Source organism: Gekko japonicus, unplaced genomic scaffold (assembly GCF_001447785.1).
Source record: "Gekko japonicus isolate JY-2015 unplaced genomic scaffold, Gekko_japonicus_V1.1 scaffold422, whole genome shotgun sequence".
Classification (NCBI taxonomy): domain Eukaryota; kingdom Metazoa; phylum Chordata; class Lepidosauria; order Squamata; family Gekkonidae; genus Gekko; species Gekko japonicus.
This window is the reverse complement of record NW_015174855.1, coordinates 145,797-171,397: the sequence shown is the minus strand read 5'-3', so window position 1 is coordinate 171,397 and position 25,601 is coordinate 145,797. Positions and strand designations below refer to the sequence as shown.

At 38.6% G+C, this 25,601-nt stretch overlaps 1 protein-coding gene across 1 annotated transcript in view; it reads right to left on the bottom strand.

Annotated features, from left to right (window-relative positions):
- Positions 1 to 829: 829 nt before the first annotated feature.
- Positions 830 to 25,601, bottom strand: part of LOC107121660 (lipase member M-like) — a 36,577-nt gene continuing 11,805 nt past the window's right edge. The window contains exons 4-11 of the mRNA XM_015424625.1: positions 18,903 to 19,020; positions 17,220 to 17,418; positions 8,773 to 8,882; positions 8,060 to 8,196; positions 7,436 to 7,582; positions 4,178 to 4,249; positions 1,827 to 1,906; positions 830 to 941 (exon numbers count right to left, since the gene is read on the bottom strand). Coding sequence (XP_015280111.1) covers positions 917 to 941; positions 1,827 to 1,906; positions 4,178 to 4,249; positions 7,436 to 7,582; positions 8,060 to 8,196; positions 8,773 to 8,882; positions 17,220 to 17,418; positions 18,903 to 19,020 — 888 coding nt within the window. The 3' untranslated portion in view covers positions 830 to 916. The remainder of the gene's footprint in view (positions 942 to 1,826; positions 1,907 to 4,177; positions 4,250 to 7,435; positions 7,583 to 8,059; positions 8,197 to 8,772; positions 8,883 to 17,219; positions 17,419 to 18,902; positions 19,021 to 25,601) is intronic.

Below are 25,601 nucleotides of genomic sequence, written 5' to 3'. Positions count from 1 at the left end.
TCCTGAATGTTGGTAAATATACTCTATTGTATAGTTAGGCAAACTGTTGCTTAGCCTTTCTTATTTTTCTAATCTCCTATGGTCTGATTGCAAACTCTGCTAATAAACTTTATTCTGCTTAATAACTTGTGTCTGATTGATGTACACTTGGCTCCAAGCTTAAATCCTGTGGCTTGCACTGCTTTGCCAGATTGTGCTACCAATAAGGTTAACTGTATAGCCCTGGACAGGGTTTTTAGAGTGAACCCCACATACCAACTGAGGTTCTGGGATCTCTCATCTCAGGCTGGTGAGGGGATTATGCTAGAGATCCTGGTGGCATGTGTCTGTAAATCCTGAGAGAGACTACCTCTCCTGGGTTTTTGTGTAAATCTCATTGTCTCAGTCCATGATCCTTTCCCTTTCCATTCCTGGATTGGTCTGGGGGAGAGACAGGATCATGACACACTGTCAGCTGCATTAACAGAGGGCCTATCTGTGTAGAGGAAAAAGTCTCGTTATGTTTTGCACTGTTCAGTTACACTATCTCCCAGTACACCTGATGAAGTGGAAACTCTGGAAACTGACTAGAGTGTAATACATGCTCAAATACAAATCACTTATGGAACACATTAAAAAAGATACAACCCTAAAGAAGGCACAAAAGAATTTAAACAAAGTGTCCATGTAAATATACAATATATGAAATTTAGATTTCATACAAAGTTTTATTTGTACTTTTCCATCAGAGCAAGCATATCAGGATATAGGCCCAAAGGAGCATCAAGACCCCAGACATAATCTGTATGTTGCCAGTCAGGAATATTCTTATAGAAAACTACATGAGGGATTCGATGGACCAAGAGTTCTGTATCCGTTTCATCTACAGCAATGTCTTTCCCAGCACTCCACACAGCTGTTGGCACGGTCATATGTTCTATACTATAAAATGGAGGAGTGGTCTGTTGATAACAAAATCAGACATATGAAGTGAGTTTCAGTAATCAATTAAACATGTTTTCTTAATTTTCACATATTTCTTTTAATGAATGCTCACATTAGTATTGTGAGAAGTCAATTTCGTAATACTGATTTTTCTAATGCACCCCAGTCACCATTCTAAAATTGCTGTGCTTCTGTTCCAGGTATGATTCATAAAGTGTTTGTATTCTACCTAGATCAATAATATAACAAATATTGACTTAGAGCTAATAATTTGTTTTATTTACTCCCACATAGAGTAAGTAACTTAATCAAAGCACTAGAGTTAAGAAGGATATTGACTACGTTATTAAGGATGAGTGAACATGACAGTTTTCAGAAAAAAATGACAAAAAACAAGAAGCAAGGGACAGGATCCAGATGGAAATGCATACCAGTTGTATGTTTGCACTTTCAGTAAACTGTGATTGTTTCACAGTGTTAGAAAACAATCTAGTCCAGTACATGCAGAGCCAATAAAGTTTAGTGCAACAACAAGAGCTGGGAAAAGAATTAACTAATTGTAGATCTTCAAAAGCAGAGAGACCTTCAGGGTACAAGAACTTACAGGTAGAAGGGAAGCACAACTAGAGGCAAGAAAAACAAGAGAAATATTCAATAAGCTCTGAAAAGCAGTAATAATGCACTACAGTTCCCCCTAGAGTTCAAATGGACTTAACAAACCCAGTGTTTATATTAATGAAACTGCTCACAACCAGCTACCTCCCCAACTCACTCAATCTTTCACAGTCCCAGAATGAGTTGTGTAAAAAGTCAAAAACCTCTAGTTTTCATTACACTTAACCTTAGCAAAAAATAACATTTGATATTGCAAAGTATTTGTCAAGTCTCCTTCCCATCATTACCTCCTTTTCCTTACCATGTTGTATATAGCTTTGTTCTTAGATCCATAGTCAAAATATTTAAATTCATTTGAAACAGCAATCTAAAAAGACAAAACAAAAGATGGAGCCAAACCAGATGAAATGTGAGACCTCTGTCTAAAGGAAGGATTTGAGATCTATCTTTATGAAAGACAAGTGCAAGTTACATGTCTGAGATCCCACAACAACTTTCATTTCATGTAAAGCACCTGTGCTATTTTCCCCAATATTAATCTTCCTCCTCCCAACTGCTTTTACTCCTAGGTAGGGATGGACACGAACCACATTTTTGTGTTTCAATTTGTGGTTTGTGACTGAAGCATGATTGGAACCATGAACCTACATTTAAACTCCTGTTTTCTGCTCCCACAACAGCAGCAGAGAGCAGAAAGAAGGGGATTAAATGGCTCCAAGCCATTTAACCCTCTGGTTTTGCTCCCCCCATTTCAAAGCACAGGGAGGAAAACCAAAGGATTAAATACAGAGGTAAATTGCCTCCCAGGGGGCATTTCACCCCCCAGCCAGCAGAAAGGAAGGGGTGAAGTGCTTCCCAGGGGTAATTCACACCTTCCTTTCTGCTGGCTGAGGAAAGTTGCAGCCAGCAGACATGAGGGAGTGAATTGCCCCCTGAGAGGCTTTCCATGGCCAGCACACAGGATGAGGTAAAGTGCCCAGGGCCGGCCCAGGTTTTTTTGCACACTGGGTGAGGCTACCTTCTGGCCCCCCCCCCCCCAGTGCGCCCACCAATTTTCAAACATAAATGCATTTTAGGAAATAATAATAATGATGATAATAAACATGAGTAATGGCTTTGGTTATGATGTGATATGCCAGGCTTACTTTCTCCCCTCCCCCACAAACATCAAACCCCAACAGCACACTGACTCTCCAAACTTGACAGCTGCAATAGCATTTAAACATTTTAAAAATCACTACAAATGGTTGTGTGGGGGGGAGAAGGGAGTGAGAGTCCAGTCGCACCTGAAGGACTAACAAAAATCTGTGTTAGATCCAGGTGGGCAGTTGTGTTCATCTGAAGCAGGAGAACAAAGTCAGAGTCCAGTGGCGCCTTTAAGACCAACAAAGCCTCTGGGTAGAAGCTTTTGTGGGCATGCCCACTTCCCAGTATCTGAAGAAGAGTGCATCCACAGGAAAGCACCTACCTTGACTAAAACTTGGTTGCTCTTTAAGGTGCCACCAGACTCCAACTTTGTTCTAAAATCTGTGCCAGTCTTTCAGGTGCAACTGGAGGACTTTTGCTTTCCCCAACTGCTCAGGACAGACTTAACAGGGGCTCCCCATCTGGATCTATCTGCAACCTGAAGGGAGCCCCCCAGCCCAGGGGGGAAGGCTTCCCCATCGGATCCCGCCACTTTCTCACAAAGGGAAGCTCCCCTTAGGCTTGCCAGCATTCCACCGTGGCGCTTTCGCTTTTGCGAGTGCTGGCTGGGAGCCAAGAAACTGGTGGCTGCTGCGGGAGCCAGCCCCTCCTAACAGGCTGGGCTGGGATCAGCTCAGGGTCGGGGGGAGAGGGAATCCCAGAGGGCGCCCTCTGGGATTCCCTACTGATTAATCCGCTACTGAAATGCTCCTGAAACATTTGGCTGCTGGGCCAAACTGCCAGTCTGAACTCGGCTTAGGTTTATCTGTATTATCCCCACCACCACTGCTCCCATTTTTTCCAGACTCTTTGAGCTATATGGGACATCGGGATTATGCTTTGCAACATCTCTTGAGAGAAGAACACAAATGGATGCCTTACAATTACAAAACAGTTTGTCATAGTACAGTTATGAGCAAATCACTTTTGCCTGGATAGGTGATAGTATGCCATGTTACAGATTTTATACATTCATTCACAGACTTCAAAAGCATGAATTTGCATTTTAGAGTCTTAAGCTTAGAGGTCATTCTGTAGTTTTAGAGCAGTGCACTCATATATGGAATACAAATTACAAATACAAATTTAAAATTAAGAAACAAATGGCAGAAAGTGAGAAAAAGGCCCCATGGACAACATGGACAACCCAGGTCTTAATCTCTGGCCCAACTGTCCATCTTTTCAGGAATGGCTGTATACTGCTTAAAAATTGAACTATGAGACTAGATCTTATGCAATTCATTACAGTTGTTTTTTTGTGATACAAAAACTCCTAAAAATAATCCATAGATAACTGGGTATAAGGAGACAGCTGATATTTGAATATCACTTTTTAAAAGACAAAACAAAAATCTTAATTTGTAAGTTCCTATGTGTACACTAATAATACTGACGGATATAAAGCTTTAACCTCTACATTTTAGAATGCAAAGAAAAAAATGTTAGACTCTACCTGTCCCCAATGATTCATTGTTTTTACAGAAGTAAAATCAGGATAGATTCCAAGATACACATCTGATCGACTCTAGACAATCAATAAGAATAGATTTTTTTAAAGATCTGCCACAAAGCTATGAAGTATATGAACTAACAGATCAAGACAATACAACATTTATATGCCTCAAGTCAGCAAGGGGCATCTATTATCGATAGCTTCCTAAGGGAACCTTTGGTTAGGCAAGAGCAAAACACAAAATGTTTGGGAATGCTTCCTGACAACCCCAGGATAACTAGCCACCACCAGTCCCTTTGCTAATCCACCAGACAGAGACCGAGGGACAGAGTCTCCAGCCCTCCTGGGTGTTAATCAAGAAGTCATTCCTGCAAAGTGAGAAACTTGCAAGTTGAGCTCCAAAAAACAGGTACTCTGGAAGCCGTAGCTAATGAAGACCCAAAGTACTGGATTTATATTGAAGCCCCAAAACTCAAAGAGCACCACAAAATATCATTAATAAGGTTTATTAAAAGACATTTGCAGGAATATACAAATACAAGAGCAGTGAACAGCAAGGAAGAAAATAATAAATGCTAAATAGCTAGCCTAGAATAAATCTGTTTGTGTTATAGTAAAAAGAAAGATTGTTGTTGTTGTTGTTGTTGTTGTTGTTGTTGTTGTTGTTATTGTTATTATTGATGATGATGTTTTTTTTACTACAAAGATTGTGGAATTATAAGAGTTGCCAAGAAGTGAATTATATTACAGTCTTGAGTAAATTACAGCTGGAGTAAATATGCATGGCCTTATTAAATGTATAGCAATCACAAGCTTTAATAGAATGGCTTCACACTGCTAAAAATGAAATATGTATAAGGGTTGCCACTAAGGATGAGGTTTACTACTTTGAGATCCTTTACGGACAGAATGATGAATAGGCTTAGGAATGTTAAAAACAATCTTAACTGTTCTACAGTCCTGTATTCTCGGAAACAGCAATAAAAGCCAGCAGAGCTCTGCTTCAGCTCAGGTGGCAATATTACACAATCCACATATTAAATAAGCAAGACAAATGATAGCTCAGTGTAGTGAGAGGAGAGATATTAACCAAAAACCAATGTTTTAGTTATTTATATCCTGCTCTCTCTATTTTGAATACTCATGATGAGGAGATGGCAAACCATAGACATGAATAAGGACCTAAGTTTTCAGTTGCTAAAAGTCTGGACAAAAATCTTCTGTAATGCATAAATGGTGCATTGCAGCATATGAAGTTAAGAGTATGAACCTGGGAAATGTTTATCAATGTATTTGATGACACTGTGGAATGTTTTTTTCTAAATGGAAAACAGTGAATGCAAATATTTCTAACACAATGAGACCTATTCAGGTGTGTAGCCATGTTGGTCTGAAGCAATAGAATGAAATTTTAGTCCAGTGGCACCTTTAAGATCAACAAAGTTTCATTCAAGGTGTAAGCTTTCATGTGCATGCACAGTCCCTTACCTGCCTGCTGCTTCACTGCCTTGGTGGAAGCAGCAGGATTGGGGGGGGGGGTCAAGCCATGACTTGTCTTTGTCCCACCTGCCTGCAGCATCACCACAGGTGACTGGTAACAGCAGTTGTCTCTGCCACAGTTATCTCATGTCCTCCTCCCCAGGTGAGAACCACAATTCCTTCGCCCCGACACAGCATTGTGGGTGAGCTATAACTTTTTCTTCCCCCACCACATACAGCTTTGTCTCCTTAGTAAAAGGTTTAGGAGGGGGTGGCAGTTTTAGGGGGCTGTGTCTTTACTGTGTGGGTAATGTTGGTGGTTCCCGTTCTCTCCCTTCTCCCCTGAACTGTAGTGCTGTAGGCAAATGGAGGATAATCAGAAAATGAGCTTCATTTGTCTGGGGGAGAATTTAAATACCTCTGTCATGCCCTAACATGAGGGGTGGGTGACTCCAGGGCATGATTTCTATGCAGAGCTAGAGTGCATGGCCTCAGAATAGTGAAAGAGGGGGGGGGGGGGGGTTAAACTTCACCCAGGTCCCTGGTCTTCATTCTCAAGCTCTATTGCTGGGTCAGGTCTCTCTCTGTCTCCCAGTCCAGCATAGAGTCTTGAGCTGTTCCTCCCTGGCTGGCTTCCCCCTCTCTACTTAAATCACTTCTCCCTAGCCCTAGCCCTCCCTCCTATTTTGAGTTTCACTTCCCATTAGAGGAGTGAGGAAAAAGCACTTTTTCACTCTTTAACCCCCTCACCTGTCTCCAGTGTTCCCTCTAAGCTGAGTTAGTGTGAGCTAGCTCACAGTTTTTTAGCCTCCAGCTCACACATTTTTGTCTTAGCTCAAGAAGGATGGCTCCAGAACAAACTAATTTATGCAGTAGCCAAATTGCTTGCTCACAACTTTAATGCCAGTAGCTCACAAAGTAGAATTTTTGCTCACAAGACCCCACAGCTTAGAGGGAGCATTGCCTGTCTCCCAGCCTTTTTCCTCTCTATCTCCATGGCAGTGGGGGGGGGGGTAGCCCAGCATCCCCAGCTGGCCCTCGTCACCCCAACTCCCTGGGGTGGGATGTGAGATGAGGGTTTAAAGGACCCATTCCCATAGCTGTAGGACATTCCAACTCTTGGGGTGCCTCTCTGGACCCCGGGGGTTGTCTCTCTCTTTCATGGACATGTCCTTTCTTGGTGGCCCCTGGTGGGTCCTGACTGTTGCTCTGCATTTCTATGCATGCTGGCTGGGCTCAGAGGCATTTCTCCCCTTTGTCGTTGCCCCTAGAATACCCTCTAGGGACAAGGACAGGAATGGTGGTCCCCAGCTGGCCACCGAACAATCTCTCTGGTGTTTTGTTTTTTTAATGGTTTCAGGATTTTCTGCAAACCTGCAGGGTCCCCCAAGCTTGCAGGAAATTCTGTTTTCTATCTCCATGCCCCGAATTCACAGATTTAAGTATCCACAGATGGGGCCATGCTGAGAATTAGATATATTGATTATTGATATCCCTACAGATTTGTCAGTGTTCTTTGTGAGTGCAAGAATTTGTTTGAAAACTGGATGTGCCTAAAGAACTTTTTAAGGAACATGTGTTTAACTCATCAGATTGTGAAAGTAGAAGCATAAATGTTTTAATATTAAAATATTATAGAAGAATGTATGTAGAAAGGGGAATTTGCACTGTCTGTAATATACATTTTCCCTTATTTTGCTATTTGTGTGCATATGGGTTTTGTTTTTCTGGGGTGTTCTTTGCAAATAAAAATAAAAACAACATGTAGCAACTACTTACCACATTTAGATTTTTCTCATTAAATCCAAAACTAAGGAAAATGAACTCGAGACAAAGCCTGTCTATTACTGCAGAGCTGCAGAATTTGGCAATCTTGGTTTTTAGTCCATTACTAAAAATACAATATTCCTTGTTGCCCCATATAAGCTGCAAAATAAAAATGCACCTATTATTGTGAGCGTCTTTAACAGCAGGTCTAAAGAGTGGCCCTTATGAGAATGAAAAGTTCAGGTTCCAGCCACAGATCTCTTCCCATTGAACTGATGAGTGCTGATATGACTCTGGTGAGTACAAGGCAGTTCTCAGTCCTGTGACCTTACTGTCCTGTGCAGATCAAGACTTCACAGCTGTCCAGTAAACAGCCTGAAGTGAGTGTAGGTGGTGAGGAAGGTCTGATTCATGCATGACAGCTTCTAACTCCATCTGTGAGGAAGGGTTCTAGTAGACAGATCAGTTCTTTAAAATGAAAATGACTGATTTTTTTCAGTGTCCCAGAATTAACTCCTTAATTAACCAATTCCTTCAGATCACTGAGATTATTAATCTGTTGTGCCATTGATAACCCTATACAAACACATATGAGAAAAATGTTAGTCAAAGAATTAAAATATGTTTAATACCTACATTTCTTAATCCCTCAGGAATTAGCATGAATCCATACAGAAGCCCACTGCTATTTGTAAGTGTATAGGCAGGACCTAGGGCTATGAAAAGCTTGACTCTTTGACCAAGCTCCGGCATGGTTGAAAAGGCAATGAGACCTGCGACAAGAATTTGAAAAGTGGCAGATGTACAAAATTTGGAACAGTACATGGATCTAGATTTCTATCACTTCTGCTTTTGTTCATGTTGTTGAGTACCTCAAACCAAATGCTAGTAACAGCATCGCTGTCCATACCTGTTTGTCTTACATCCTTCCAGATGATATTATTTCCATGATTCCAGATTTTTGCATTAGGTGACCACCTTGTCTTAGGGCACTGCTTGGTACAAGGGTTTCAAGGGGTCTTTAACAGATTAGAAGTAAACTTTTCACAGGCATCAGTGACTTCATCCCTGAATGTAAGGCCAAAACCCAGTTTGTAACAGCCCTTTCCCTCCTACATACACAATCTCATTCCAAATATAAGTTTCATTAGATGTGGGAAAATACAATTTCATTTCTCAAGTTCCAGTGCTCTTAATGGTACCAAGCCTTTATCTATTAAAAGGTCACAACTCTAACTGTATCCTGAGTCCTAGCTATATTCTGAGCCTTAGCCTGAAGATAGAATAGTCCTTTGTATAAAGCAGATTTGAAAGAAGAAATACATTTCACTACAGTCCTCTTAACTTACCTATTGCAGCACCTTGAGAAAAGCCAATATAATACAATTGTTCTTGCTCAGTTTTTTGCAGGATAAAGTTTATTGCTGCTGGAATATCATATATCCCCATTTCATGAAAACTAAAACACAAAGATATATTTGACATAGATAAAATTAATTTTCACTAAAGAGGTTAATTTTTAACAGTGTTATAGCCTGGAAACTGTTGTTTAAAGCTGCCTGTGATCTGTTGGGGGGGGGGGTTGGGTTTTTTTGTTTTTGTTGTTTGTCTGTTTTGAGACTTTATAGGCCTCCAGCTATGGCAGGAGACTTCCTGCTGGCAATCCTTGTTATCCAACACTCCTTGGTAGCTGGAGAGTTTTTTTAAAAAATTCTGGCATTGCATACAGTATGGCAACACTTCCTGGAAAACCCCAGAAAACCCTAGAAATGCTCTAGGAATTACCAGCAACTGTCATGGGCCAGCCAGCAGCACCTCCTCTTCAGAGGATGAATCAGAGGAGTCAGACCCCGCACTAGAGAAATACCCACCCAAGCAGCTGGGTACAGAAACAGACCCAATGGGGGAAGCATTGGGAAGCGAGAATGCCTCTCAACCACAGCCAGGCTGCTCATTTTCAGTCTCCACTGGGTTCTCCTGAACCAGTGGAGCATAGAATAAGGAAGAAGAGCTTGACAGCTTTGGAGATAAGATGGAGGGCTTGCCTAATAGCACAGCAGTGATCAGTGTTGGTTCCTGAAGCAGAGTCTTTACGGGAGCAGGATCGGGATGCTGATAGAAAGCAGCATGGAGGATGAGGAATCCCAGATCCTCCCTTTTCCCAAACCTTCAGTTCCCTGACTCTGAACTGGTTAGTAGACCATGCTCTTGCATTCTGTCTTACTTGTTACTGTTGTATTTGTGCATCCTGGAAACCCCAAGTAGAGTAAAACACCAGGCTCTGCCCTGAATGCAACAGCAACATTAAGGTAAAACCTTTTTTCCTTGCAAGTGGCATCATGGCACATGTGACACTGGTGCCCCCATGTCCCCACTCCCATATTCCTGCCAATTGCCAAGCATAGAAACACTGGAGAGAGATCATGGGATGGAAGGTGGGAGCTACGTTTTTGGATTATTGTCTTGCTAAATGTTTGGATTATTTTCTGATTAATTTTGTTAAAGAGAGCTTGACTTTCATTAAGGACACCACACATTTCATTAACATGATAGAGGGTTTTCAAATTAAGCCAGAGATGGTTCTTTTAACTATGGACGTCATTTCTCTTTATATTAGTATCCCTCCTGGAGAGGCACGTTTAGTCTGTGAAGCTGTTTTGAACAGAAGCTCCTCCTTAACACCACCCACACATTTTTGTTAGATCTCCTAGATATAATTCTGAAAAAAAAATAGGTTTGATGATGGATATTATTTCCAGATAAAGGGAGGGTCCATGGGTTTGCCCATTGCACCTTCTTTTGCAAACTTGTATATGTCTAAACTGAGAGCTGAAATTATTTTGAATCCAGAAAAGAATCCTTATTTTGATCAGGTGAACATGATAAAAAGGTATATTGATGATTACTTTCTTCTGTATAAAAACAGTGAGACCCTGGCTCAGTTTTGTAGATGGATGAATTCAGTAGATACAAATATAGTTTTTACTTGGCAGTACAGTTCGAAGGAAATTAATTTTTGGGACACTGTAGTATACAAAACCCAGGACAATAGACTAGCAGTAAAGACTTACAAAAAAGCCCTCAATAAAAATACTTACCTTCATTTTGACTCCTTTCATCCAGCGCATTTGCACCGCAATGTGCCTTATGGTCAGTTTTTGATAATTAAGTGTAATTGTACACATGAGAAGGATTATGTGCACAAAAGTAAAGAATTAATACGGAACTTCATCACCAGAGGATATCCTATGAATATCACTGAGAGAGCGGAGGTGAGAGCCAGGGAAGTTTCTAGAAGTAGTTTGCTGATCAACAAAACCAGGGTAGAAAATGATGGTATTAATTGGGCTTTACAATATACAATGTTGGCCATACCTATTAAAACGACTATACAGAGGCTGTGGAAATTGGTGGAAGACATTCTAGGGTGTGGTACTCCCCCTACAGTCAGTTTTAGGAAAATCAAAAGTATTCAAGACTTTTTGGTTCATTCCAACCTGAGGAGATAGGAATGCAACAGGAAACTCCCTTTGGGTCACCATGACTGTGATCACACACACTAAATAATCCACTTTCAATGCACTTTACAACTGGATTTTTACTGTGTGAACTGGCAAAATCCAATTAAAAGCGCATTGAAAGCGGATTATTTTGTGTGTGTGATCACAGCCCAGAAGTGTATGCATTGCAAAATATGCCATTTAATGTGATTAGTCTCCCGGGACAAAATCCTATAAAACTGTCTGGTTTCTCCACATGCTTAACATCAAACACTGTATATTTAATTTTATGTCCCTGTTAATTAATTTATATTGGACAAACTTCAAGACCGATAAAGGTTCACACCCCTGAGCATATTTCACGTATTAAGAACAACTTTGCTGAGGCAGCTCTCATGGAACATTTCATGAAAATGAATCATAAATGTGATGAGTTCTGATATACTGTGCTCTTTGTAGCTAATAAAACAGTAAACACACGGCAAATCCTCTTGCAGAAAGAGGCTAGATAGATCTATAAACTTAACTCGCTTACACCTAATGGGCTAAATGCTGAATTGGGTCTTAGTTGTTTTTTATAATGTAACAATTGCCTGTAAGTTCATATTGGATTTTTGCTGATGTTTTCCTCCTTTAAATAATATTGTTCTTTGAAATTGGTTTTTGTATAGATGGTGGTGACAGTTGGTGGTGATTCATGGTGTTTTTGAAATGGGATAAGTGCATTTGTAAAATTACACTGAAACCTTATGTAGGAAGCGCCAAGCGTTCAAATGATTTTTTAAATTGATTATTGCTGGGAATTGATTATTCTCTGGGAATCTCCTGGAAGGGTTGACAGCCTGTTTTAAAACCCTAGACACTACTGTATAGTGCCAAGTGATGTAACTCATTTTAGTTGACATGTTTTTCTAACCTTTGTGACACGAACCCCCTTTATGCTCCCAGTTCTGTGAGGGTCTGCGTGTCAGGACCTAGTCAGAGTTGATTTTATTTTTCCTGACCAGTCCTCTACACCCCCAATGTATAATATTGTCTTCGGGGTTTGTTTATTTCAGGCTGTCTTCTTTGAGGACTACTGCACAGTATATGGCTCCCCAGAAAGTCAGGCACCAATACTTGTTGTAACATTCAAAAGGCACCGTTACTTTATTGTTGCACAGAAAAGTCAACAAGGGGATGGGATATATTTACATAGGATGTTCTGATACTTTGTTGAATAAACAAATCACTTTGCCTTGGCTTTGGTTGTCTGCTTTCCACTCTTAGTTCAGTACCTAGATATTCCTTAGTTCACACCACACAACTCAGATCTCACTCTCCAGTCACTCCTTTAGTGGTTAATTTTTGGCTTTTATTTGTCTGGCCCCTTTGAGTCTAACTGGTCACCTAACCAGCCTTCCAGACTCCTCTCTCCAGACACTCTACCCTTTACTCAGCCACTTCATAGGTCCCTGTGGAGCAGTGTTTCTGGTGTCTGTGACCACTCAGGTCTTACACTTTTACTCTCCTTGGTATATTAGAGGAATCAGTACAGAGTGCTCTTCCACCACAGTTCTTTACACAAACTCGTAACAGGCTGTTTCCTCAGAGCTCTATTAGCCGATTACTCCTGCTAACTTCTCTGTCCAACTCTCCAACTGCTTCTTCCAACTGTCTGTTAAGTCAGTTTTCTGTCACTCCGAGAGTGTTCCAGCCAAAAAGCCCCCTCCCCTCTATGTCATGTGACTCAGCAGGGATCTATCTCAACATTCTGCTGGTCCCAGATTTTCAATTCCATCACACCTTGTTTCAAAGAGAAAAGGAGTGTTTGTGATGTAACTTTTAATTGGGAAATTATTGCAGGTGTTTTCCCCATTAATGCAGCCAACTTTTAGGTCCTGTCTGAAGATGTATTATGAGAATCCTGCTACTTCAAAGGAATAGGGAGGTTTGTTCTTTGAACTGCAGGTGTTTTGCTTACTCTGCCAATTTCCCAGGTCAAGCTGACCTGGCCGGGCGCTGGTGAAGCCAAAGAGTAGGGTTAAGTGAAGTGCAGTTATATTCTCTATATTACGTTTTCCTGAATACCATATAGCAACTCTGAATGTCTATAGCTGACAATGAAAGCCTATAGTTAAGATGCAGTGGTCTCTGAGTTTTAGTAAATAAGGGAAACCCAGGCTATGTTACTCCTTAAGCTGAGGATGTTGAATCATAAAGAAGAAAAGACACTGTTTGCATTTTTAACTGGAATAACAGAAAACTTTGCTTGCTAGTAATGCTAACTGGGAAGGCTTGCAATTACTGCCAATTGTTCCCTCTTTTACTTCAAAGGGAAAAGCCTAATCGGAGTAAAATAATGCTAGTATATATTGTAACAGAGAGAAATCTCTTCTCTTGATCCAAATGCTTTGTTTATAACACTTTTAAATATAGATTATGGTATAAGATGTTTGTAAAAAGCAAAAGCTTCAACAATTCTATTAGCTTAAGACAAAAGACTGTTTGCTGGAAAAGAAATCATTATACACAAGCAGGTGTGTGTGGACCCCTGCCAACATGAGTACATAAATCATGAATAAGTAGAAAGAAACTAAGTTGAAAGAGCTAACGAGGGGAGATGTTCTGACGTGTGTCTTTTGACGTTTTAGGGAAGTACCCAGCTACTAAGTTCAGCCAAAAACGAAAGTAATTAATTATAACCCTTGGCATCAATTAAAAAGGGTCAGTTATTTGTATTGTAGAACAGTGTCTCCTACAGGCTGAACTGAGCTATGTATTTTACAAATTATAAACTTCAATTTTAATAGAACAAGCTTCATGAAATGACCAGAAAATATTTTGTAAAATATTCTGATAAGCCAAAATGAAAACTAATAAGTAGAATCAATGCACCTACAAGAGCTTTATGCCACAATCTATTTTTTAATACTAAAAGAATTCATGTAAAAAGTTTAGTGCTTTAGAATGTCATTGTAATGGTATGTTTTCATATTTTGTACACCTGTTAGTGAAAATAAGTTTATAAAGTGCTTTAAGATACTTTTATATGGATGTATTCAGCGTAAAGAAAAAACAAGTTTGTAAAACATTGTATCCAAACTGATAGTTTAATACTTTTTAAGGTTGTATATGCCATTAAAGGTTTATTGATTGATTGATTGATTGATTGATTGATAGTTTAATACTGAAAATGAACCCAAACTGGAAGGTTCATTCAAAGGTAACAGGAGTCTGGGGAAAAGGCCAAAAAGGAGTAAACAAGACTATACATTAAAATTGATGAGCTGCACCTGCATTGTAGGAGTGGAAACTCAGACAACTAACATCCTGTGTGCCAAATATGTGATTGATGACTGACCAGACAAAGAAATCTGAACTGAGCATGTCTAAATGATGTCAATGATGATGTAAAATGAGGAGGAGCAAGAAGAGTATATAAGTCTGCTTTCTGTATTTGCTCGTTGAACACCCACGCTGTGAGGTGCTCCTTTATTCGAATAAATACTTTTTATTACTCTTTACTTCCTGGATTATTGTTTTCACTGTGTGGTTTATTGGCTAGCCACACAAGTCAAAGAACCTTAGTGCCTTTAGTGCATTGGCAACACTTATATGGTGTTCTCCTCATGATGTTAACTCTGTTCTTGTAAAATGGTTCCATCTCTTTAAACACAAGGCTCATGCTCAGCCAGCTGGGAGTAATTACCAGATTTAGTTATGTATATAAGCAAGGAGTATGATTGAGATTTGCATTACACTAGTGGATTTGATGAATGTCCCTAAGAGATTTGGTTATAGTGCTCACTAAATGAATTAACTGTAAGTATATTAGGTTACAGTCAGTTGAATGCATAGCCTTGCATTATCTTGTGCTAACTACAGTATTTTTATCTTTGTAATTAGATATGTAAATTTCAACACTACACACTCTGACAAAGTTTGTGAACGAAACAAGTTTTGATATGCATAGTCCATTGTGTTGATGGCGTCACTATGAATGAGTCTTGAGGAATTGAATTGCTCCAAGTAAACTGGATCTTGGATACATCACAGTTGTTCTGCTTCTAGTTCTTATTATCTACTCTAGTTCTTATTATCTAAGTTTTTGTGCTAGACTGGGCCTTTCCTAATTCTGGATTTTAATTAATATATTTTAATTTGTGTTTTTTACTTTTTTTATTTTGTCACTTGCCTTGCAGGTTCCTGGAGATGTAGCATATACATATTCTAAATTAATTAAATAAATAAAACTATGCATTCCTAAACACATAGATATAATTAGTAGTGAACAATCTAGCATGATTCAGGTTTTACATTTGAAGTATGAGGTTTGCTTAATTTTTATTTTGTAGATAGGCATATTGCCTGTATGTTAAAGAAAATTATTGCAAACTGTTCATGATCAAACATGTCATTTTTAAAAACTTTATTTTTTACTCATAATAAAATTCCCCCTATCCCACTCTCAAGAGACAACAAGGTCTCATGGTAGCTTTAGAAAAAAATGTTATCCGGGCACTTTTATAGAGTATAGCCCACAAAGAGAGTTTGTGCTTTACATAATTTAGTGAAAAGAGAGTATAACTAACACAAGAACATAAGAGAGTATAACTAACATAAGAACATAATGTTGGATCAGGCCAAAGGCCCATCCAGTCCAACACTCTGTCACACAGTGGCCACAAATACCAGGTGCCATCAGGAGGTCCACCAGTGGGGCCAGGACATTAGAAGCCCTCCCACTGTTGACCCCCCCCCAAGCACCAAGAAGTGAACTGAACTAAGTACTAAGGAGAGAGGTACCGTCCAATGTGACACAAAATCAGAAACTTGATTTGGAGAAAACCCAACTCACATTTAGCATGTGACCCAGGATTTTTGCAGACATATTTACAAAGTGCCTATGTACTGTACTATTTGTGAAACTTAGAGATGGTTTAAATATCTCTCACTGTGCCTAGGAGGAGTGTCAGATTATAAATGTAGAGGCACAAGTGCAGACATAAGTTTATATTTGTAAAGTTAGGTTACACCAGTTGACAATTTGAAGATTCAAGCATGAGAGATGTGGGTGTGTACTGTGGGTCTCTGTCAATCTTAATCTGTGTGAGACAACTTGAAGTCTGATTGGCTGTCTCGTCTGTCTTAGTCATACACTGAGATTCCGCAAGTGACAGTTATTTTGTTCCTCACTGTCAGTTGGTTTTTTCTGAGAGTTTAACTGAAATAGCTCTATGTTGGTCTGTTGAAAATAACTCTAGATGTATACAAACCTTTATTTAATTATTCTCCAGTAAATAGTTAGATAAACACCATTTAAATTTGATTGTGTTTGGTGTGGTTCATTTGAATCTTCCAAAACAAAGAAACATTAACAAATATTTTTAACAAGTATAACTAACATAAGAACATAATGTTGGATCAGGCCAAAGGCCCATCCAATCCAGCACTCTGTCACACAGTAGCCAAAAATACCAGGTGCCATCAGGAGGTCCACCAGTGGGGCCAGGACATTAGAAGCCCTCCCACTGTTGACCCCCCCCCAAGCACCAAGAAGTGAACTGAACTAAGTACTAAGGAGAGAGGTACCGTCCAATGTGACACAAAATCAGAAACTTGATTTGGAGAAAACCCAACTCACATTTAGCATGTGGCCCAGGATTCACCTTTAAAATAGTGTGAGAAGCCCAAATTGACTCCTGTTCCTGTGCATGGCACAGCAGCAGGAGGGGCTTCATCATTCCCTCCCATGTGCATTTCCTAGCCAAGAAAGGGGGTAGGGGGAGCTGCTATTTCTCATTGCTGGTTCAAAGTGTTTCCTGGACAGACATGTGGGACTGGCAGTAAGACCAACAGCCCATCCCCCATGGCTCTTTTCTGCTAATGAAAGAGTGTGAGGTGGAAGGAAGGGAACGATGAAGCTCTTCCTGCTGCTGTGCAGGACATGCGAGACAATTTGCTCCCCACGCACTATATTTAAGGTGAGTCCTGGATCACAAATTAAATGCAAGTTGGGTAGTAGTTCCCCCAACGCAACTTGCATTTAACATGTCATCTAATCAGATCTTAAGCTGGAAGCTCACCTCTTTGGGTACAGATGACTATGAAAAAAATCAGTTCCTGACACTCAAGGCCCATGAAACGGATACCAATGGTCTTTAAGACGCATTACCATTCATTTGGTTATGTAGGATAGACTGAACCACAGCAAAACCACAATGATATGATAGCTATAGGTGTGCTTTAGCGACAGAACTCAAGACAGAATCTCCATCTGCCCATCTCTATTACAAACTGTTTCCTGAACATACCTGAAATCCCAAAATTCTTCCTGGTCAATTGAAAGATTCTGGTGTTTTCTAGACCAAGTTGAACCTCTAATATTTAGTATCCATACATCATAACCAGCATCTGCCAGGACAAATCCCAAACTATTGCTGGGAGAATTTGCCAGCCACATTCTGCCTTCCATCATCAAACCATGTACAAGTAAGATGACTGGCTTAGGTCCTGAGAAAGAAATTACATAATCAGAGGATAGCCATACTACATTTCTGTTTACTCAATATAAGCATCAAAAATGTAGTGCTTTTCATCCAGTCATCATCTTGCTAATAAGGAAGGTAACACTTCTGTAGAATCACCTATGTGATTCTAACTAGGGATGGGCACAAACTGGGAAAATGCAGTTTGGTTCATAGTCTGTGGCATGCCAGGTTCCCGAACATGAATGATCATGAATTTTTAGGGGCAAAATTTTGTGAGGTTTGTGGTTCACTAGAATGACCCCAACATGCTAGAGACACTAAACTCACAGAGGATATCCAGCTGATGCACCTCTACCTGCCCTCCAAGTTTGGTGAAGATTGAATTTATGAGGTCTGGTTTATCCCCCCCCCCACCTAAGAAGGTGCCACCAGGAAAGTACTTTCAGGGGAAATGACCAACTGGAGGAAATTACAGTGCTTTTTGGGGAAATGATAGGTGGTCATTTTGACAGATGCAGGTTAATGAGTGTATAGAATGGATCCTGTGCAAGCTAAAGACATCAAAGTCACAGGGAACCTCCCCCAGATGCTCCTCTACATGCCCTCCAAGTTTCACCTTCCTGTTGCTTTGAAGTTAGGTAAACATTTAGATTGAGCTGAGACAGTGTGTCTGAAAATGTATCCATTCATGAACTGGCACAAACCTCCACAAACAGCTTGAAAGTTCATGGAAAGTTCATGCCAGTTGACCTGGTACAAACTTCACTTCATGAATCACAAACTGGCCAAAATTCATCATGAACATTAGTTTGTGAGCTGGTTCATGCCCGTTCCTAGTTATAATGTGAATTAATATAATCCTGGTATTCACAAACTCATTGTAGGTCAGGATACTCAAAAGTGAACTGGATGTAAGCAGTCATGAACGTCCGTGAACTTTTAAAGCAGTTCATGGCAGTTTGTGGGTAGAGCAGAAAGCAGGGTTTAAAGGGACTCTAACTTAAATGTCTGCTTTCTGTTTCCTGTGAAAGCCACAAAAACACCTGAATGGCAGGGAGGTGCAGTTAAAGAAACTGCAGAAGACAGCCCAAAACACAGCTGAGAAGCAGGGAGTACCTCCCTGCCATTCAACTTTTTTTTTGGGCTTTCTTGTGCAGCCCCTCTAAACTTTAAAGGGACTACAGAAGACAGTCCAAAACAGCTGAGCCATGGGGAGTGACGAACTCATACAAACTGCATTTTCCTGGCTTGTGCCCATCCCTAGTTCACACATAACCTGTTTCCAGTTCTGATTTAGAGAGCAAGCTCAAATCATAGTTCGACAACTCAGACATAATGTGAGACTGGGAATCAGGGAATGCAAGATTAAAAGGAAAAGTAGTACAGAAGTTCAGGCTTACATCTCAGTCAGCCTATTTTAAACAGGATGCAACTTGAGGAAGAGGAGTGAGAACCAATGAATGGTTTCCTCAAATAGTATGTTAAATGCTAGAATTACAAAAATACCTTTCATCCCAGGAGTGTGTATTCCATAAGGAATTCTGTTTATTTGCAGGTAATATCCATCATCTGTCAAGATTTCATATTGTTCATTGCAGTATCCCCAATATTGGATGATTTTACCCTGCAAGAAAAAAATAAGCCCTTGGCAAAATCCATGTTGTATAAGTAACTATTTAAATGAAAAAGAAGTGTGAGGTCTACTATGAGGTGACATCTGCTGGTTCAGAAGACTTTAAAGGGGGATTCGACAGATTCATGGAGGTGGAAATATCCATGAGTAGCCATTAGCTATGATGACCAAATAGAACCTCCATGTTCACAGGCAGTATACTCTTGAATAGAGCAAGAGTCCAGTAGCACCTTAAGGACCAACAAAACATGTGGCAGGGTATGAGCTTTCCCTGAGTCAATGCTGACTTTATCAGAACTTCTGAAGGTGCACAGCACTGGTGCACCTCCCCAGCGAAGGGAAGCTATTTAAACTTTAAACACTTTCCTTTCCCTCTGGGGCTCATGCCACCTCCATGGCATGACTCCCCAGCAAAGGGAAGGTATTTAAACCAAGTAGTGTGGCTCAGCAAATGAAATTCTCCATTATACTCTTTTTTATATATGTTTATTTTCATTTTCAATCAAAATTATATTCATTTAAATAATTATACAATTTTAAGTAGTATTCATATCTCTTCTTTTACATAAAATAAAATAACATAACATTGTCTTACATATTTTCGAGTCTAGTCCATCTTCTTTATCTTGAGCCAATCATGAATTATTTTCCATCTCTTCCAAAATAACTCCTCTGATTTATTTTTCAATATTATGCTTAATTTGTCAATTTCTGCTTCTTCTAGTATTTTATATGTAAGCTCTTTTATTGAAGGTATAATTTTGGATTTCCAACATTACACGATAAGTATTCTAGCTGCTGTTAGTATATACACTATTATATAGGTAAGGTCTTTTGTTTTATCCGGTAACATATTGAGTAGATAGGTTTTTGGTGTTAGAAGAATATTAATTTTTAGTATATCCAAAAAAATCTTATGGATTTTTTCCCAAAACGATTGAATTTTGTCACATCTCCACCATATATGGATGTATGTTCCCACATTTCTCTTACATCTCCAACACATATTGGATGATTTAGGGAAACATTTTGCTATTTTATCCGGAGTCCCATAGAAGCTGTGAAATAATATAACTGCCAATTGGGTAGCGCAAATCCCCCTTTCTGTTTAATTTCCTGAAGATCTTTAATTTTTATTTGTGGTTTTCTAGACTGCCATATAAATTTACCTACAATTTTCTCCAAATCTTTAAAATACTGGTATTTTTAATTATTTAAATTATTGGTAGGTTTTGTGCAAGAAAAAGAAATCTTGGTAATATGTTCATTTTAACTGTTGCTATTCTGCCCAATAGCAAAAGATGTACTTTATCCCAGTGATTTAAATCTCTTTTAACTTCTTTTAAGAGTTGTATGTAGTTATTCTCAAATAGGGTTGATGTTTTATTAGTGATCCAAATTCCTAAGTATTTCACTTTCTGAACTGTTTCCATTGTAGATATTTCTTTAAATTTTTGTATTGTTTTTTGTGAAGAGTTTTTAATTAAGATTTTAGTTTTTTGGAAATTAATTCTTAGACCAGCTAGATTACCAAATTCCTGAATGTCATTTATTAAGTAAGTTAAAGACTGCTCTGGTTCTTCCAATATGAAAATCAGGTCGTCTGCGAAAGCCTGTAATTTGAACACTTCACCTTTTATTCTTAAACCTTATATCTTATCACTATTTCTTATCCTTTCATTTAAAGATTCTAAAGTAAATATGAACAACAAAGGCGATATTGGACATCCCTGTCTAGTACCCTTCTGTATTGGAATATTTTGAGTGGATTCACCATTAACTAGGATTTTGGCATTTTGAGTGGTATAAATGGCTTTTATCATTGTGAAGAAATTATTCCCACACTCCCATGTCGAAAACTTTTGTAACATATAGGTCCAATTAATGTTATCAAAAGTTTTCTCTGCATCTAAAAGGATTAGGGTCATTGGTTTTCCAGGGTGTAATTCATAATCTAATATGTTAATTATGTTTCTAATATTGTTTTGGATCCACCTTTTAGGTAATAAACCGGACTGATCTTTATGTATTATTTGAACAAGTACTCTTTTCAGTCCATTTGCCAAAATTTTAGCAAAGAGTTGTAGTCTGCATTCAGGAGAGATATTGGTCTATAATTCTTAATTTCACATTCGTTAGAATTAGGTTTATGAATCAATGTTACAATAGCCTCATTCCAAGAGGATGGTATTTTACTTGTTTTGGGGATATCTTGTAGTAAAAATTTTAATGGATACAATATCTGCTCTTCAAATATTTGATAAAATTCCATAGGGATACCATCTGGCCCGGCGCTTTCCTCTTTTTTCATTTTTTATTGCTTCTAATATTTCACAGACTGTTATTGGTTCACTTAATGAGGCTATTTGTTCTTTGCTAAAAAATTTATTTCCCCATTTTTCTTGGTATTCTTGTATTTCCTTGTTTTTTATTTCTGGATTTTGATATAAGTTTTTACAGAAGGTTTCTATTATTTCTTTATGTTCTTTTTGTCAAAATTTTTCTTCCCCTTTATCATTTTTTAGAGATTTTATTACTATTTTCTCTCTTTCTTTTTTCAGCCTGTACACTAGCCATCTGGTGAACTTATTTGCATTTTCAAAATAATACATTTTAGACATTTCTAATTTTTTGGCCACCTCTTGTGTCAAAAGTAGGTTAAGTTGGTGTTGTAGGCTAGTTAATTTAAATCTTTTATTATTTGTATTATTATTTTTGTTTTTATTCTCTTCTTCTTGTATTTTTTCTATTTTCGTATTTTCCTGTTTCGTATCGTATTTTCTATTTTCCTGTTTTTTCCTCCATGCTCCTTGATTGACCCACCAGCCTCTTATGAACACCTTAAAGGCATCCCTTATTATCTCTGATTGGGTATTAATCCTGAAAAATTCTTTTATTACTTTTCTTGTTTTTTCTGTTGTTTATCTTTTAATATATCCATTTTCATTGTCCATCTTGATTTTCTAAATATTGGTTGTAACATTAACATAAGAGGACTGTGGTCAGCAAAGGTATTAGTTAATATTTCTATATCTTCTATAGTTCTGAGAAGAGAAGTTGATACCCAAGCCATGTCAAAAAGTGTAATCTTTATTATTAATGTTTTTTGTTCTCCATATATCTATTAGAGAATATTCTTCTGCCAGTTGTAAGAATGTTTTAGGTAGGACCTTACTTGCTTTTTTGTTTTTAGGTTTATGGGATTTTCTATCTAGTTTTGTATCAAAAACTGAGCTGTAATCCCCTATTACACAAATGTCTTCAAATGGCATGTTCTCTAGACTTTCTTGTAGTTGCTTAAAAAATTGCCTTGGTTTTGATTTGGTGCATATATATTAATTAATAATATATTTTGTTCTTGTCTTGAGATTGATATTGCTATTACCCTACCATCTTTAGAGCTAAATTCTAGTTTAGGTTGTAAGTATTCCTTTGCATAGATTGCTACTCCCTTTTTCTTTTTCTTTTTTGATCTGATTCTGCAAAAAGTATTCCTAACTATTTCTCTTTTAAATATTTTTCTTCATTTGTTTAATGTGAGTTTCTTGAAGACATATTATATCAGAGTTAAGTTTGTGCAATTGATGAAATATTTTCCTTCTTTTATGTGGGCCATTAAGCCCATTAACATTCACAGATATAATCTTAATCTTCTGTAGCTTCTCCATCATCTCTATCTTTATTCTTCTTCTCTTTCTGTTTATATTGGAATCTTGTAAGTACGCTAGAAGTAATCTTTCCTACTTTTTTCCTTTCTTTTTTCTTTTTTGATCCTTGTTTTTCTGATGTTTCTGTAAATTGGGTGTTTTTCTCCTCCACTGTATCTTCTTCTGACGATTCTAATGGGTCTCCTTCTTTCTGTTCGCCTGAATCTTGTCCATGCGTTTCTAGGAAATTTTCCATTTTAAAGTTTGAATTGATATTGTATTTCCTCCCTAGATAGGTGAAAAGCACCCGCTCTGGTGTCAGCCACCTATAAAAAATGTCATTGTTCCTCAACAGTTTAGTCAGACCTGAGTAAGCAGGTATCTTTTTAAAAATTTAATTTCTTTATTATCTATTCTCAGTGGATTCTGACTTAATATCTTAAGGGTCTTATCTCTTAAGTCTCTTCTATTAAATTTAATATGGACTTCTCTAAGTGTTTTATTCTTTTTGGCATATGCAGTATTCTTCCGATATACTAAGTCTATATTTTCCTCCAGTTCTTCTTTGGTGCCTAAATCTAATTTTTCAGATAACAGTTGTGCCATTTCCCCCTTCAAATCTTTTTCTTTCGACTCTGGGATATTTTGGCATTTCACTATAGGAGCTGCTCTATCAATTTCAAGCGAGATTATAATCTGCTCCATCCTTTCCGAATTGGCTTTTAATTCTAGGATCGCTTCCTGAAGTTCTTGCCTGTTCCTGTCTAATTTTTGCAGGTCTTTGGTGGGGTTTTTTCCAATTTCTTGTTTATGTTCCTCCAATTGCTTCTTCATTTCTTCTGTAGCTACAAGGATGGCTTCCATTTTAGTATGTATGGGCTCCATTTCTGTTTTAAGTACCATGGGGAGAATTATTTCTACTGTTTCTTTAACTGCTTGGGATACTGCTTCTTTTACAGAATCATGCACTGTCTGAGTAACCATACTTTCAACCCATGATTTTAGATCTGCTTTTAGTTCTTCCATGGGTATTGTTAACGTAGGATTTGCAGCCTGTTGAATTTTTGCTTGGGTTTTTGGGGAGGGTAGAGAAGATTTTCTTATAGCTGAGCCTTATGCCATTTTAGAACTATTGGAGAGTTTCAGTTTATGTAAGGCAATTTTTGTTTGTAGTTGGATGCGTTTTTTTAAATGTAGTTGCTGAAATTTATTCATAGGCCAACTGTTTTTGTATGTTATGCCTGCATTTATGAGGGTTTAGAATTGAATTGGGTTTATTTATTTATTTGAATCTATGTGTTTCTGTCCATGAGGAATTAAGATTTCTGGGGAAAAGATCAACAACCTCAGATATGCAGACAATACCACTCTAATGGCAGAAAGTGAAGACGACCTAAAGAGCCTCTTACTCAGGGTAAAAGAGGAGAGTGCAAAAGTGGGCTTGAAGCTCAACATCAAAAAAACTAAGATCATGGCATCTGGCCCCATCACTCCTTGGCAAATAGAAGAGGAAGTCGTGGAAGTGGTGACAGACTTCACGTTCCTGGGATCCCAGATCACTGCAGACTGTGACAGCAGCCATGAAATTAAAAGACGCCTGCTCCTTGGGAGGAAAGCGATGGCGAATCTAAACAGCATGATAAAAAGTAGACATCTCCCTGGCAACAAAAGTCCCTTGGACTGCAAGGAGATCAAATCAGTCAATCCTCAAAGAAATCAACCCTGACTGTTCCCTGGAAGGCCAGATAATGAAACTGAAGCTCAAATACTTTGGCCACCAAACGAGAAGGGAGCATTCACTGGAGAAGACCCTGATGCTGGGAAAGATTGAAGGTCAATGAAGATGGGGATGGCAAAGGATGAGATGGTTAGACAGTGTCATAGATGCAACGAACATGAAATTGAGCCAACTTCAGAGGACGGCAGAAGACAGGAGGGCCTGGCGAGATCTTGTACATGGGGTCGCAAAGAGTCCGACTTGACTGTGCGACTGAACAACAACAAATGTGTTTCTGATTAGTTGCTTAAATTGGAGCCTTAATTAATCAATTTAGTTACTATATATCTATTTAAATTAATCAATTATATATTAATTTATAGCTCCCAATTAATTAACATTTCTTCCTAATTATAATTAGTTAATTAATTTTTAGTTGTGCAGATGTCTATATGTCTGTGTTTATGTATGTATGTACACTTATATGTGTTACATGTATGTAGTTAATTTTTAAATTAATAAATATTGTATATTTCTCTATACTAAATTATCCCAACCTTTCCTGGTGTTTTCTTTTCTTCCTGCCTTATTATAATGTGGTATTTAGATTTGTCTGTGCTTTACCTTGTTCTGGTCTATCATTTTAGATTTATATCTGAACTTTAAATCTACTGTTATCCAATGTTTTTTATTTTTGAGTATTTTGGATGATGGATCCTTTGCTGTGTCCCAGAAATAAGTCAACTCTATTCTTTCCATTCTTCTTCCCCATGCCTTTCTTCCTGACTTTGGGTTGGCCTCAGGACATCATCAAGGTGCGCCCTTCCCCTCAGAATTGCTTTATCACTGGCAATAGAGGCAATAGAAGCTTTTTTTTCCCCTCGCTTCTTTCACGTCACTTCCTGTTACTCCTCCTGTCGCATCACATTATCTCTGACTCCGCCTCCGTCTCGCAGCTACTCCGTCCACTCTCTGCCTTCAACTCCACCGCTTTGCCTGGGAACACCCCCATTATATGTCACTCCGTTTGCCTCTCTGCCCGGATCTCGCCTTATCACTCTCCTTACTCTCGCGTCATCCCGTGCCGACTCGTGCATTGCCCCTTCATCTTTCCCTGCTGGGCTCCAGGAACACTAGAATACATATATATCATGGAAGGGAAAAAAACCAACACAAAACCGGTTAGGCAATTCTTTTCTTTCCCCTCT